The following is a 16,180-nucleotide window of genomic DNA, read 5'->3' as shown; positions in this document are numbered from 1 at the left end:
CCTCGCTACAAGAAGGACATCGAGGTGCTTGAGCGGGTCCAGAGAAGGGCGATGAAGCTGTCGAGGGGAGGAGCAGCTGAGGGAGCTGGGCTTGTTCAGCCTGGAGAAGAGGAGGCTCAGGGGCGACCTTATCACTCTCTACAGATACCTTAAAGGAGGCTGTAGTGAGGTGGGGGTTGGCCTGTTCTCCCACGTGCCTGGTGACAGGACGAGGGGGAATGGGCTTAAGTTGCGCCAGGGGAGTTTTAGGTTAGATGTTAGGAAGAACTTCTTTACTGAAAGGGTTGTTAGACACTGGAACAGGCTTCCCAGGGAGGTGGTGGAGTCACCATCCCTGGAAGTCTTTAAAAGACGTTTAGGTGTAGAGCTTAGGGATATGGTTTAGTGGGGACTGTTAGTGTTAGGTCAGAGGTTGGACTCGATGATCTTGAGGTCTCTTCCAACCTAGAAATTCTGTGATTCTGTGAAATGACAAAATTTCCAACTGACAGATCTCAAAAGGCATGCTTCTATAAGAGACTGTTAGAGGGAAAGGAAATGGTTCTGTCCACTTCTGATATACACACATAAATAAAATCAGAATAGTAACCTTTACTTATCTCCTGGAGGAGTCAACACAGAAATCCAAGTTTGCCTTATACATGGAACTTTACTTTCCCCAGGAGAAACTGGGCAGAGGAAATATTCTGCAAACTACTTAGGTTCTTTAAGGTGTTTACTAACTTTTATCATTTGTTTTCTGAAATGCCACCTTTCCAATTTCAAAAGTGGTACAACAGATTTCTTATGGTTATATAAAGCCAGTACAAAAACACTGTAATTTCTGAATTTCCAATTTGAAAACTAATAGGAGTATGCTGTTGCCCTCCAATAATTATCCAGCTAAGAATACTGATAACCCTGAACTACTTAATCAGAACATATGCTTGCTACTCTGTGTGTACACTCATCAGTCGGGACTCTGTATTTTAACTACTATATTGAACAACATATGCTAATCCCAGCCAACAAATACTACACTCCAAACTGGAAGCTCCTTCCCTCACATTCAAAAAATCATCAGAATCAGAAAAGTGAAGAAATTAATCAGTATCTCTGATATTATTCACCATATGAAGTGCAAGTGATTTTGTTGAGAGTAATGGTCACAGCTCACAGAACTTGCGAGGATAGCATCTTATTTGAATGTTTTAGCGAATCGTAAATCTTCTGTATATTTTTGCACTTTCAAGTTAATGCTTTTTTTTTTTCCTTCCCCCTTTTTATTTTAATCTAAGTCAAGGATTATGAAGTATGAAGTTCTGTCAATCATTTCAATAACTGACATGATTATTTCCAACCACACTGATGTATTTTAATGCTGGTGAAAACTTGTTTTTCTAAGCTGCATTTACAGAATGTTTCAGTTTACTTCAAGATCAGAATCTGTGCAAACAGAAGTTTTACCTTGGCATCCCCATCTGGTAAGAAGAGGTAAGCTCCACTCTTATCCCGGTTACTGGTAGTTCCATACCAAGCAAACTCCACCTTCATTTGGTGATTTTTACCATCTTCTTTTGTATTTATTTTCTACAGATAGAGAATCATGTTTGAAATAATTGGCGCAGTTAGATTTCCACAAGTAAGAACAAAAGTTCTTAAAAAAACCAAAAAAACTGTTTTGAACTATAATGTAGTATACCTCCAGTAATCCAGACATTCCAGAAAACCATAATTTCATATAAGAATTTTCTAAGATTATATTATCCACAGAATTTGGCATCTCTTTTATCTTGAAAATTCTGTCTGGCTTCTCCTGCACACTGTTCCTTCCACTCAAGTATATATCATAGTCTGTTAAAGTTGTTTCTGAACTCGGAACTTCCAAAAGCTGGTAAACTCCAAGGCCCAAGGGTGGTAGATGAGCCAAGAAAGAGATCTGTTGGGAGCAAAGAAGATGCTGTTACTAAAAATACAAAAACTTTTTATAGCAAATGCATGCTCAGTTTAACTCATTCTGTTTCAACAGGCAAATGAATATGAAATTACAAATAGCATTCCAAATTCAATGGCTGAAGTATGTGAAGAATTAGCACACAAAAATGTCTGTATCACTGATTTGCTTAGCATCAAAATTACTGTTTATTAATGCAATAATTATTTTGAATCCTGGTAAAAAAAAAAAGAATGTAGCTTGTGATATATATATTTCTAAGCATATATGCTATTATTTAAAGGTATGTGTGTAGCATATCAGTTGAGCTTGGACCCTACATGTCACCAAATATGCATTTAAAAATCCACAAATTTAAACAATAACATTTTATTTTTAGTTTCTGTTCTTTTAGGAGTAGAAAGCCATCTATACAGGAAAGTAATATTCAAGGTAGATCTCCAAAACAATTTGCTTAGAAAGTGAGTTACAGATATCTTTTTTTTTCTTCTTTAGTTTCCGCAATTCCCACGTAATGATACTTATCAATAATAATCTCTTCAGAGGACAACTGAAAAACATTAATTGAATTATCTTTGCAGGAATGTTATGCTGAAATAACTTCAATTTGGCTCCTAAATCAAAAGAAATCAGGCTAAGAATGTAAGGTTAAAAAGAGAGCTCTATGTAGTACTGTTATATCATTAAGAATTTCATAAAATACAGTTTCTGATGTGTGACTGTTGAGGCCAGTCTTCTGTAATAACATGTCAAAAATTCTCAGAAAATATTTAGAAACAAAGGTGGAATCAAAGCCATCTGTCAAACAGTGCAAAGTAATGGAGATTACTATCCAGTCTGTACGCACCCAGTATTTGCTGCTCATGCAGCTGAAACGGATCCCTAATGTATTATAACGTATTACAGAAGTTTAACAACTTATCAGTTTAAAAATATTTAAATTTATGTTGGTTTTTTTTCTTTTCCCTTAAGGAGACTGAATTAGTGTCATAATCTGCTGAAGGCAGAAATAACAATATTTGAAGTGTGCTTTCATTACTGTATCATTTTATTCCACTGTGAATCTACAGTATATGTCAAATAAAACTTCTTTAATGCTTAAATGCTTTTACTTAAAGCAACATACCTGATATGCTTCATGTGATACTGTAGTTGCTCCATCCCAAACAGCACTAATCTGGACAGTAACAGGTTTTCCAAAAGGTGATAATAATTTAACCCTTGGTGAATTCACATGGACTGAAACCACTGAAAATCGCTCCTGTTCTGTAGGATTATATATCAAAAGGTACCTGCAAAAATATATTTACCAAATTATCTTTTGGCAAATAAGTTTCCTCCTTCATTTTTAATATTATAGCACATAAACTTTACATACGAAGCTTTAAAACAATGTTAGAACAACAGGTACGTACCACAACAAATAAATATGCAAAACCAACCAGAAAACAATGGATAGTTCACAAATTCTTGGCAGACTTTTCCTTAATGATATTATTATACAGATGATTCACACAATAGCATTTTTAAAAATACTATGCAATCAAAATACATTAATTTCAAATTTTAACTACTAAAGTATTGCTATTAATAATTACAATTACACATATTGAGGTTATTTTAGATTGATTTTTCTGGCTGAAATGTTTTATCCATAGTTGCTTTCCCTTGAACATACCTTAGAAATGAAGTGACAAGCATAATCTGGAGAACATACACATATCTGATTTATATTCTTTAAAGAAACTACTTTCTCTCTGCTATAAGGGAAACTTCGTAATTATTTAAACTATAATTTACCAGAATTCCCTATGACAGTTGTCTGCATATACACTGAATCTTTTCACTAGGCCTGCACAGAATAGATAATTTGTATGTAATCTAATGCCTGTTCTTCCATTCCAGTACAGGTTTAGGTCACTAACCAAAATAATTCACCTTGAAACCGAAAAGAAACATTTCATTCACACATACATATTTTTTCTTACAAGGCCATATATAGTAAGATATATAAAAAAAAAATTGTACCAGAACATCTGTGCCTCACACATCTGTACTACTGCTACTTTATTTCCCATCTTCTCATGTCAAGCTCAAAGAATGCACTATTTACCCTCTTTTCCCTTACCCTCTGTTTATTTTATCCTTAAGAAAAAAGTCTTCAGCAATGAAAAATGTTCTTGCCAAGATCTCTAATTGCATCTTAGATACACAGCAGAAACAATATTCTGTCTTCAACCTCCTTGAACCTTCCCACTGTAAAATGCTGTGTATTTCTTCATGAAATCTTATCTTTCATCAGATTCCACCTCATCCCACCTTCAGCATTTCTTCTAAGTAGAATCTCCCCATTCTCTGTGGCATTTTCTACACAGATTCCTCAGGGTCTTGTCAGTGGTTTTCTTTCTTTTCCTTCCATTTCTTAGCCTTCATCAAATTCAACTATCACCTTTGAACTGCTTCATTTCGAACTCTTTCCTTGAATCCAAATCACAAATCTCATTCTGTCACCCTCTGAAAACATCATCTGTAGTGTGAGCCTCATTTAAGAACCTGCTATTCTGATTGTAACTCTTCCAGATTCCTTACCCATACATTCAGGCACTCTGTGTTCCATTATTAGGCAGCCTAGTACTTTGGTACAACTTTAAGACCCAGCTAACAAGTTGCTTATATAGCTAAACCCTTTAAACTTCCTTCTTTTCCAATATTAGCTCTAAATTGACTGAGGGAGCTCTCCTCTATCAGAGGAGAGTGAGGCCTCCTGGCACCTTTGATCTACCTTTAGAAAAGCTGGGCAGGCAGTGGACAAAGAAATGCTGAGATTACACTTCAGGCATAGGGAAACAGCAAGATTTCAGTGCTGAAAGGCAGCAGCAAACTGCACAGAGTTAATAAGGAAATATAAATTTTAACTCTTCATTTTGAGAGAAATGACTTCTACACAGGATCAGTGTCAAAAAGAGAGATCACATTAATCCACCACTAAGGTATGGTTGCAATACAGACACCCAAGGAACATCCTTCCTTCCTTCCTCTCTATACTGCTGAAAATTCTCATCCACTCTCCTCCCACACTGTACGCATATTTTTATTTACTTATTTATGTAAATGTGTTACTTTAGTTTTAAGCTGTAACTTTGTGTATTATGTTACTTTAATTTTAACAAATTCTGTTTTGCTTTACTGACACTGGGAATGCTTATGAACACTAACCAGGCAACTATTTCCCATTATCTTGTCACTGGCTCCCTCCTTTCACATTCATCAAATTTTGTCTGTTTTCAATCTCACTGCCCATCAACACTAACCTATTATCTCAAAATCAGTAGAAAAGGTGAATTCCAACTTCTCATTAATTGAATAAAATAAAACCAGAGGCTATATTAGATTTTTCTATTAAGACCCTTCATACCTGACATACATAGAAAGTTTCCTATAAAAATATTTTCCTTCTTTAACTCCTTATTTGAAGCTTCCTGTACTGAAGGACTGTTAAATTATGAGTGCTGTGCATAACAATGATTTTTCTTGCATATCTATGCATCTAGCCATGGTAAGCTCTCTACTAACACAACCAGAATTACACCAGGACACTTTTTTTGGCCTTGTTTCATGTTGAGGACTTCTAGATTACCAGATAAGACATTAGTTAACATTATGCTAGGTTAGCTTTACAAGTTGTCTTTAGCAACTTCTGCAGGACTCTCAGCCTTCCCTTGTCTTACATAGGTAATTATTACACTTTGCTTGTTCTTTTCTTTTTTCTTTTTTAATATGAGTTTAAGTGTTAACATAACTGTTTTTGTAACTGATGTGGAACTAAAACCAAACTAAAACACTGTTCTAGAAGCCCTAAGAAGTGGGAAGACAAAACAAAACAAAAAAAAAAAAAAACAGCAGGTTCACAAAATTTTTTCTTTTTTAAAGATTCCTCATATACTATGAAAGAAGAGTGCAAGGATTGTCAGGAGCAATATAGATAAGAGATGATACAGCACAAAAGCTCCGAGTAAATCATCATTCTCATCTATCAGAACATTATAGGATTGTTTTATTTATACTTGCTATACATCTGAAACTCTGAGCTCTTATGCTTCTAAGTAAAATGATAGCTTATACTTAACAATTCATTTTCAGTGATGCTGTACATCCTCAATAAATTTACATTATCCGCTACACAAAATTTTCATGTGAAAATACTGCAAGGAATTTCTTCACCTGCCCACTGATATAAACATGTTTCACAACTTCGATTAGAGTTATGTCAGAGCTTCCCATAACAGAAGCCTCAGATCTTAACAACTGGCATAGTATTCTTGTATTTCATTTGACTACGTATTTTTTTTTTATCTATTTGGATAAGAAACTTTTTGTTTCAAGTTATGTCTTACACCTTCTTGAATCAATGTGTTTTAAGTTCATTATGTACATGTCAAGTGACACAGCAGTCAAAGGTATTAATGGCAAGGCAGATTTTGTGCAGTAGAGATAAGGAATTTTGTCCAGACACCAGTATTTTGTTTTCAGCACAACTAAACTAAAATACTTATACTGAGATATAAATATTGTGCATTTGCAAAAGCACTGACTAATGTGATTAAATTGTGTTATTTCTGAAGTACCATTCAAGGTTCACTCATACATAATATTCCACTGTAGCTATTTTCAATTCTATATGAAACAATTAAGTCACACATTTCAGTTAAGCTGTATCATTACAGAGAATGTCATCTGCAAATGCAGAGTACACCTGCTTAATATATTGTGGTTACATTACATAGACTAGCAACATGACGCTATTTAAAGGTTTTCTATTCCAGAACTGAAGCATGAATATGAGAAGTACCAAAGCAGTAAGCAGTTATCCAGGCCACTGGTATTTGGAAACACCACCAAGAAAACTACCAAAATTTACATCTTTTGTCAAAAGAAAAGATAGAGGTTGGAAAAGAGTCTACTGGTAAAATTCAGAGGAAAAAATTAACCCAGACACTTTAGAAACACCAGCATGTCTAATTCCTGACTACCTTTTCTTTAGTTTATTCCAGAAATCAAAGAATTCTGAAACTATTAACTGTATTGAAATGAAATTAAATCATATAGCTTTTTACTGATAAAACCATGGCCGATTGTTTCACACAGAGACCAAGTTTCCTCTGTACATCAGGACTAGAAGTAAACTGCTCTCAGTTTACTCATTTTCAAAAATGAGAAACAGATGCAGATCTGAGCTCTTAATCCTTAATAGTATGCATCTTTTATGTACAAATATTTGCAATTTCAGAAAAGCACATCCTGCCACCTGCTTTTCAGACAATTTTGTAAAGATACACCTTGAATTTTTTGATCCTATACTTCTTGGATATCTAAAACCCAAAGTCAGTATATTTTATTCATATATGCATAATAATTTTCCCTAGATTGTATAACATATGGCATTAATAAACTCTTCTACTAAACATGTACATTCAAGTGTCAAAGAATATCTTGATTAGTATCTGTAGTAAAAATTAAACTGGCTGTGAAATACTTTCAGCCACAGCTGAAAAAAGCCACCCCACGTTTGTTTTCAGATACTTTAATAAGTTATCAAGAATACAAATAAAACAGTTCAGCTATATTCATAGGTAAAATACGAAAAAGCTGTTGCAGATCTCTAACAACTTTAATCTTGGTCTTCTAGAAGAACGCTAGAGCAAGTTTTGTTTTTTAAACCAAAAAGTTTTCATGACCATTTTTCTTTTGTTTCACTGATGTGGATAAGCATATGGGCATACATATATGTCAATACATGCACACATCCACAAGTAATACCTGCAATAACAGTTACTATTTTCTTTTGAAGTTCATTTAATGTTGTCTTCTTACATGATGCCTCCGACTGATGTGAGAAAAAAAACTAATTACTAGTAAACATTGGAAAGCTAGTGACAAAGGATTATTTGAACCACCAGTTCTTCAAGACACTAGAATATACAACAGCTTAGGACATCAGACTTTGAGAACCAATTACCTGAGTTCATACTCTGATCAATTTTACTATCCCAATGACAAATTTTCACAGACAGATTTCGGCATTTCCCATAACTCATCAGAATCATTTCACTGAACACATATGCTCAATATCAGTGCAAAATTGCAGGAACAGCACCTCTGAAGCTGGTCAGTGTCCTTCCCTTTTCCATAATAGAGACAAAGCTAAAAAAAAATAGCTAGGTGGTGAAAACATCTGAAATACTAGAATTAAATCCAAGATCAAGGAAAAATACAAGCCAAGAAGGCAAATAGTATGCTATATAAATAGTCTTGCACTGAAGGATGAGAAAGAACAAATAGAAGCATGTAAATTATCCTGGAAGTGAAAGGAAGGTATGTTGGGGTGGGAGGCAAGTGAATAGGAAGGAAAATTGTTGAACCCACTTTAAAATGCTTCAAGCCCCAAAAACAATTTGAATCATGTCTACATATGCTAAAACTCAGAAAAATCACCAGAAGGACTGGTGTGTTAGAAACCAGAATTCAACTAGAAAGATAATCAGAATTCCAAATAACTCAAATTCTCTGAACATAAACATCTCACTGGAATGATAGAACAGTAAAAACTGTCCAGACATCAAATGAGTGTCCAAAGAAGAATCAAAACTGATCCATAGTTGAAAGTATGCAAGAAAAGATTACTCTGAAAGATGTAAGACGACTCAATAGATAGCAATTTTGTCTAGTTAGTAAACATTTAGGCATAAGGGAGAAACAAATTAGGGATTAGTATTGAAACTGTGCAAGGCACCATCTGCCATGGTAGATGCCAAAAACACAACTGTGTGACTTCTGCTGTATGTTGGGGGGAAGGGGAAGAAGAAATGGGAGGAAAGGCTAGAATCCTTAAAAAAATATATAAATAAATAAAAATACATAGTATGTTTCTTTGAGGGTGGTGGTGAAGGGAACAAACAGAACCAAGACTATCCACTTAAAACAGATATCTCCATTTGTACATTGCAAATATGTATGATTTCACCAGAAGAAAAGAAACTTACATTGTTTTTGCACAGATGCCCATGAAAATAGACATATTTTCCTCAGATTGTTAATACAGAATGGAATTAAAAACAACTAGACAACAAAAAGGGTTTATTGTGTTATTGAAGAAGCTCTCTCCTTCTTTCTATAGATTACGGGGAAAACAAAAAGTTTTGAAAAAGAAAAATAAGCATAAAAATTCCTTCTCATTCAACTTTTCTTCTTATATTTTACACAAAACACTAGACAAAATAAAAAATCGTATCAAGTTACTTAGTTCTCTTCAAAGTTCTTACGGTTTATTATAAGACAGTCAAGCCCTCCTTAGTCAAAAGTATCTTTTAAGGGATTTTTCAATTATAGGTTACTTCACCCCATTTTTTCCCCATATCTAGCCTAGTTTGCATGCATTTCTGATATAAATTACTAAAGATGGAAAGAGCATATGAAACAATTCTTCTGAAAGTTAATGACATTTACCTAAATTTTAGCATCCTATAATTCAACTTCAGCTTTTTTTGTTTTGTTTTTAAAGGGATTCAGGGTATTATCTGGTCATCTTGCCACACTACTCTTTTGGTTCTTCAGAAGTTGGACACACTTGCCTTCATTGAAGACTGGTATTTTTTCTACAACTCCGCAACTCCAACTGTTACTAACATGAGCTTAAAAACAAAGTTACACAGCATTTCAAGATACCTTTCTGTTACAATGAAAAAAATATTTAATGTGAAATTTTAGTAACAATTTTTTAAAGAAAGTCTTTCAAAATCTGACATATGAAAATCATGTGTCCAGTCCAGTGCCTGAAGTTATTCAAATCTAGTTCATACTTGTTTCAAGGAAAATTTGATTCTGCAGGTATTATTTAAAAACACTCCTCATTTTCACATCTGCCTATGAATATTTACTTCTGAAATGCATAAAGCTCTCCAGATTTCATCCAAAATATACTTTTTCTACTACATGTTACTCATAAAAATGAACTATACATAAGCCTCTCTCTTAAATTATCAAGAATCCCATTTGATTGACAATTTTCTTTTAATAGTGGGAAACCCTATCAAAAAAATAAGAAAATAAAACCATGAAATCAAATTGTCCGTTACTTCTGAGTTTGGAAGTTCTTAAGTCCTTAAGGAGTTATTGAATGCATTTTTGCAGATATTCATGGATATTTAATTGTCCAGTAATATGTTGTTACATATCCAAAGATCATTTTCTTCCAAATTTATGTTCAGAAAGGAACCAAAAAACAATAATACCCATACATAGAATAATTCAGCATTAGATTTTATTTTTTTTAAGAAAAAAAAAAACATTTCCATGTCAAACCATACCATCAACCATACAGAAATCTGAAGTTAGGAATTTAGAATACTTCCTCTATGAATACAGCTGGATTTATTTCCTTTATAATACATATATATAGTATATATGCTACATTGATATGTGGGAAGATCAAGTATTTTCCAATATTAGGAAATATCCTAACCTTGGCATTCCTAGTGAGCAACCGATGTTGCTAATAATGTAAGTAGTTACTACTCAACATTTTTCACCTGATCAGAAACCTACCTATCCATAGTAAATCTATATAGAGAGAGTATATTTACTGTAACTCTGTACAGAGCGGTACATATAAATGTAACATTCTGCAAACATTTAGTATGTGAAATAGTTAAAATATCCAGCACTCAGTCAGCTCATCAACTCTTTCATGAAGAAGTAGAGAAACACTCTTCATTTTATAATCAATATTATTTACCAAGTGTCAAAATAAAGTTTGTCAGAGGAAAAAATATTTATCCTAATCAGGAAACATTGCCTGCACAAAAAACTGAGAATAAGGTAGTGTGATGGTGCGCTGGGAACAGCACTTGTAAGCAGAGCTGTTCTCTCTCTAGATCGAGTTCTCACACAAAGATCAGGTTAACGTTTCATATCACTGGATGTTCTTGTATGCCTTAGAACACTCCACTGCTCTGGTTATTCCAGTTGGTCTAATAAAAGACAACTTGTACAAAGCAGACTATAACCTTACTTACCTGGTTTGCATGTTTATACATGTAGGTTGGTTTGCTGCAACTCTGAAGAGTAACTTCAAGACAGAAAAGGCATATCTATCTAATCATAATAATAGGTCTAGAAGCTTGCTTTTCATTGACCCCTTAGCCAGAATTAGTATTCAGCAGGACCACCTTTGACAAAAGCTACAACTACTGCAGCTTCCAGAACTGTCTATACGTTCATCTCAAGCATCCATTTTGGTAACAAACAGTAACGCTTTTATTACTTCAAATTAAACATTTCTTCTAATTATTTCTTCCTTTCTTCCACTGCAGATAATAACACAACTGTTTTTCTTTGTAACAAACCTCTACGTAAAGTCTTATGTTTCCCATTATTAGATTTTCATGTTTTGTTTGTTGTTTTTTTTTTTTTGAACAGATTATACCCATACAACACCTCTTTGTTTGCTTTCTTCAGCTTATTACTCCTGCTTTCCTGCTAAGACTTCCCATACCTTCATCTTACTACATTTTCCAAAACTAGATACCATAATTTTGCTGAAGCTTTCACCATTCTAAGTACAACATACTATTTCAGTTATGTTTTACACAGAACACTTCCATTTAAATAATCCAAAGGCAAAATGGCCTCTGACACCATACGAATAAGGCTCTCTGAACCTGTGATATTCTGCAATGCCTAGTCTTTTTCTGCTTCTCTAATGTCTAGTTGGTTAGCCCCCACGTTATTTTCCATCTGATGTGTAATACTTCTATTGACCTATGTGCTAGTGCTCTATGAAGTACTAGCTCTAGTTTATTAAGATAGTTTTAAATTTTAATCCTATATAGATTGGTTATTCCCAAGAAGATGAAAAAATTTGTATTTTATTTAAATTCTATTAACATATGACTGATACAAATAGAAAGTATTTTGAAATTTCATGATCTGATCAAAAGAATTCATTGCTTGCTTGTTTTTGGCCTCACTTTGCACAAAAAAACTCCACCATCCTCAGATGGATGACTAAGGATACAACTTGAATCATATGTAATATCTAACATTTATAGATGAGAATCAGAATTATCGTTAGTCAACCAGCAAGCTTGCTACTCAAGTGAATGAAGGTAAAAAAGCAAAAACATGCTCACAAGAAACTGACCTGAAACTAAATAAATGTGTGGAATTAAAATATGATGTTAAAGTCTGACTTTCTGCTTCTCAGTTTTAATAAAAAGGGAAGAGATCAAACCTACTTTATTATTCCTCTTTTGGTTAGCAGTTTATTTTATGTTTGTTTTCCTTGTTTGTTTTGATCAGCACATTATGAAAATGAACGTTCAGAAAAAAGCTACTGCATGTTAAGCTCAGAAACTACAGAGAAACTGTTTTAATCTGTATCAGCACATTCTAATTATATTACAACATTTAGTTTCAATAATTGCTACAGCTTTAATATACCCCTCCTTTGAGATAGAGTGGACGCTGAAACCATTAGCTTGCTGACTATACAAGCCTGGACTTTAAATGAAATGTGAAAGTGGTTTGAGAGGAAAACCTTAGGATTGAAGAACTGCAGTCTCAGACACACTTTCAGAAGTAAACATAAAATTTAGGTCAGCACAAGTATGAGTGGTTTCATAAAAATCCAAGTTGACCATGCAGTCTTACTCTCTATTGTCAGAGAAAAAAAGGACAAGTTCTCCGTTAAAGGAGATTCTGATAGCTTCTCAAGGTGCTTTTCATTGACTGTATAAAGTCTAAGGATATATTTCAGCTTATGTAACTGGGTAAGCTAAATAATACCAATATAGTCATCTATACCATGTCCAGCTAAGCTTCTTGTAAATTTAAGAAATTGACTTTGAGACTATCCCTATTATCATAGATGTAACAAAAATTAATTTACATCTCAGCTACAGCTCTTATAATCTAAATAAACTATTTATTATGCGTTAGAATGCCTTGAATATACACATGTATATATAATCAAATATTATCAAATATGAACAGATTGAACAGTACAAGGTAGAATGAGAGGACTAGGGGAAATGGTTATAAACTAAAAGAGGGGAGATTTAAATGAAATGTTAGGAGGAAATTCTTCACTCTGCAGGTGGTGAGGCACTGGCACAGGTTGCCCAGAGAGTCTCTGGATGCCCCATCCTTGGAGGTGTTCAAGACCAGGTTGGATGGGGTCCTGAGCAACCTGATCTAGCAAGTGATGTCCTTGCCTATGGCAGGGGGTTTGGAGTTAGATGATCTTGAAGGTCCTTTCCAACCTGAGCCATTCTATGATTCTACGATTAAGATTTTTACCTCTTCTTAAAATGAGACATCTTTTCCAGTTTATGAAAAAGAAAAAAATTCCCCCAGAAGAATTAGCAGGAATCTAATCTCAATTTGGAATTATAGGCATAAAACAGAATGTGTTGTTTTCATAAGGTATGAAAGCAGAGATGTAAGTAAAATATATGATCCACAAATCAACTTTCCATTATAGAATGAAACTGGTTACATCGAGAAATAAAAAGAGATGCTAGCAATAATTCAATAGTACCACAATAACTCAGCGGTGATTTGGTTAACACAAAATGGAATTATCCTATGATTATGGCCTCCTCTTTAAATGCTGTTAAATACTTACTTTGGCAATAAAGCCATCATGTTAAAATTACGTATTCTTTGTAAAAGCCATAAAGGCTGACAGTTCTGATTAACATACAAATAATTAAAAACGGTGATTTTGTGCTTTAAAAAAGATTCCATTATCTTATCTTGACATTTTAGATTTCTGTATTACTCCAGCAAGGCCTTCCTAATGACAAACCTGAAGTCATTTCTTCCACCATTAACACAGGTAAGAGAACTCACAGACCCATCAATTCTTTCTGTAACTGTACAGATGTATCTTCATTATAACTATAGCTCATGCAAAAGGCAGAAAATTAAGTACACTACAAGTATTTAATTCTTCTACTCTCACAGGGAATACAACCTTAGCATAGCTTTCTCAAGAACAAACTATTGGACGTCCTCAGGTAAACAGTGTTCACAGTAAACACAGACAACATCACAGTAAGAACTATAAATGTTGAGAAAGAAAAAAAAAAAGGAAAAAAGCCACTAACACCAACCTAAGACAAGACTTGTAAAATGTTATGTACCTACTATATATGCCATATACATTCCCGTGACTTGAATGGATTCTAGTGGCACACAAATCCTAATCTGGAGCACATAACTACTCTCCAATTAAGGATAAAAGGATCAAGTCCAAAGGCACTATTTTAAATTTCTCTTTTACCACAAAGTTGTGAGGTCTGAAGTCCAAGATGGGCTTGAAGCCCCCTGACTTTTTCAGGATCAGGAAGTGCCTTCACTAAAATCCTTTCCTTGTTCCTCTTGTAGTGCAGGCTTTCTAAATCTGCATTTAGAAGGGAAAAAAAATCTGGTTCAGAAGAACAGAAAGACTTTTAAGTATGCCGTATCACTTCAGCCTGTGCCTTGAGAGCCTTGGGCTAACTGAAGTGTTGCCTCAAAGCAACTCCAATAAAAAGGCTGAAGGGAACAGTGCCTGGAAATAGTAATAATAATTATAATAATAATACACAAGTATACTAACATACTGAATCTGTGGCTTCTGCTTCCAACACTGCTTCAACAAGTATTTGCACACAATCCAGATCTTTCAATTGTATTCAATTCTTTACTAGCATATTCCTTCACAATGATCACTTTTTTCAAAAACAAACCCAGTTTTTGTTTCGTATTTTTTTTAGACACACCTCTCCCCTGTGTGTTTACAGAATCACAGAATTTCCAGATTGGAAGAGACCTTAAGATCATCGAGTCCAACCTCTGACATAACACTAACAGTCTCCACTAAACCATATCCCTAAGCTCTACACCTAAACGTCCTTTAAAGACTTCCAGGGATGGTGACGCCACCACTTCCCTAGGCAGCCTGTTCCACTGTCTAACAACCCTTTTGGTAAAGAAGTTCTTCCTAAGATCCAGCCTAAGTTGTATCTTTAGTTAGACTATTCATTCTGCCTTTCGTATTACACTTCCATTACAGGCTGTTTTCAACAGAATTCAGAAAAAAATTACCACCTAGTTGCAGGAGTTTTAATGTTAATGTTTAATGTTATTTTTTTAAACAACATAAGCAACGAATACAAGTATCTGACAAAGACTTCACAATCTGATTGCACTATCACTACAACCCAAACAAAAAAAGTTGAAATGCTGTATATTGAGCTAAAAATATTAAACTTGGGCAGTTTTGAGAAAGATACAACACTACAAAATGCATCACCTTATTTTCTGGTATATCTTTGGAACTGCAATTTCAAAATGCAGTCAGTAAAAAAAAAACTATTCATGACAGACTATCATGGGTTTATCAACAGTAATACAGACTGAAAACTGAAAAAAAAAAGGTTTAATATACAATAATTTTTATGTGTTGAAAAACTTATGATTAAGTGTTTGAAATATAACAATTTTTAGAGCTTGAGCGCAGAGGCATGACAGTCAAAACTGAGTTTTGAAAAATAAAGATCAATTCCACAGAAAGCTTCTGAGTGCAACTAATTGCAAATCAAAGCTCCCGCTTTCTTCTTGAGAAATAATAACAACACCTAAACAACTCAAAAAAATGAATCTCAGTTTTCAGTTTTTAAGATCGAACCATTACAGCAAAATAGACCCTCATCTCTTCGCTTATTTCTTGTTTTGCTTTCAGAGTTCCCAAGTAAAACTTTTAATGAAAAGTCAATGCCCCTACAGATGCAAGAAGTCAGTTATATCAGCACAAGTAGTAGGAAACCTCAACACAGTAAAAATGGAAATTTCTGAAAAAATGTTTTGACGATACAGAGTGGGAATTAAGGTGTTGCTAGCTCTTTCACACCCCTCATTCCCTCTTATCTGTCAATGCAGAATTTGCACCCCTTGGTCACAAAGGTAGTTGCACAGCCATATTCTACCTATGAAGCACAGTAGATGTATCCTGCTTTTGGTTTTGTTCATTCCAAAATCAATGTTTTCAGTAGAATAATTTTTACATAAACATTTATTTCATGTCAACATCAACTGATGTTTCAAGACTCAGCTGCCTGAGTTATGCTGTATTATCCAAGCTTCTCTTTGCCTTTGCAACAGCTCTCCATTCATGAAAATCAAGAGGAAGAATATTTTTTAACT

The 16,180-nt window shown here is 34.2% G+C and overlaps 1 protein-coding gene across 1 annotated transcript in view; it reads right to left on the bottom strand.

Moving 5' to 3' along the window:
* The window catches only part of MAN2A1 (mannosidase alpha class 2A member 1), a 132,538-nt gene that overhangs the window by 48,099 nt on the left and 68,259 nt on the right, over positions 1-16,180 (bottom strand). Inside the window, exons 13-15 of the mRNA XM_038170407.2 lie at positions 3,060-3,225; positions 1,682-1,918; positions 1,447-1,569 (exon numbers count right to left, since the gene is read on the bottom strand). Of these exons, the coding sequence (XP_038026335.2) occupies positions 1,447-1,569; positions 1,682-1,918; positions 3,060-3,225 (526 nt within the window). The remainder of the gene's footprint in view (positions 1-1,446; positions 1,570-1,681; positions 1,919-3,059; positions 3,226-16,180) is intronic.

The sequence above is a fragment of the Anas platyrhynchos genome, chromosome Z, assembly GCF_047663525.1.
Source record: "Anas platyrhynchos isolate ZD024472 breed Pekin duck chromosome Z, IASCAAS_PekinDuck_T2T, whole genome shotgun sequence".
NCBI classification, from domain to species: Eukaryota; Metazoa; Chordata; class Aves; order Anseriformes; family Anatidae; genus Anas; species Anas platyrhynchos.
Note: the sequence above shows the minus strand (reverse complement) of the source record. Positions and strands in the feature narration are given on the sequence as shown.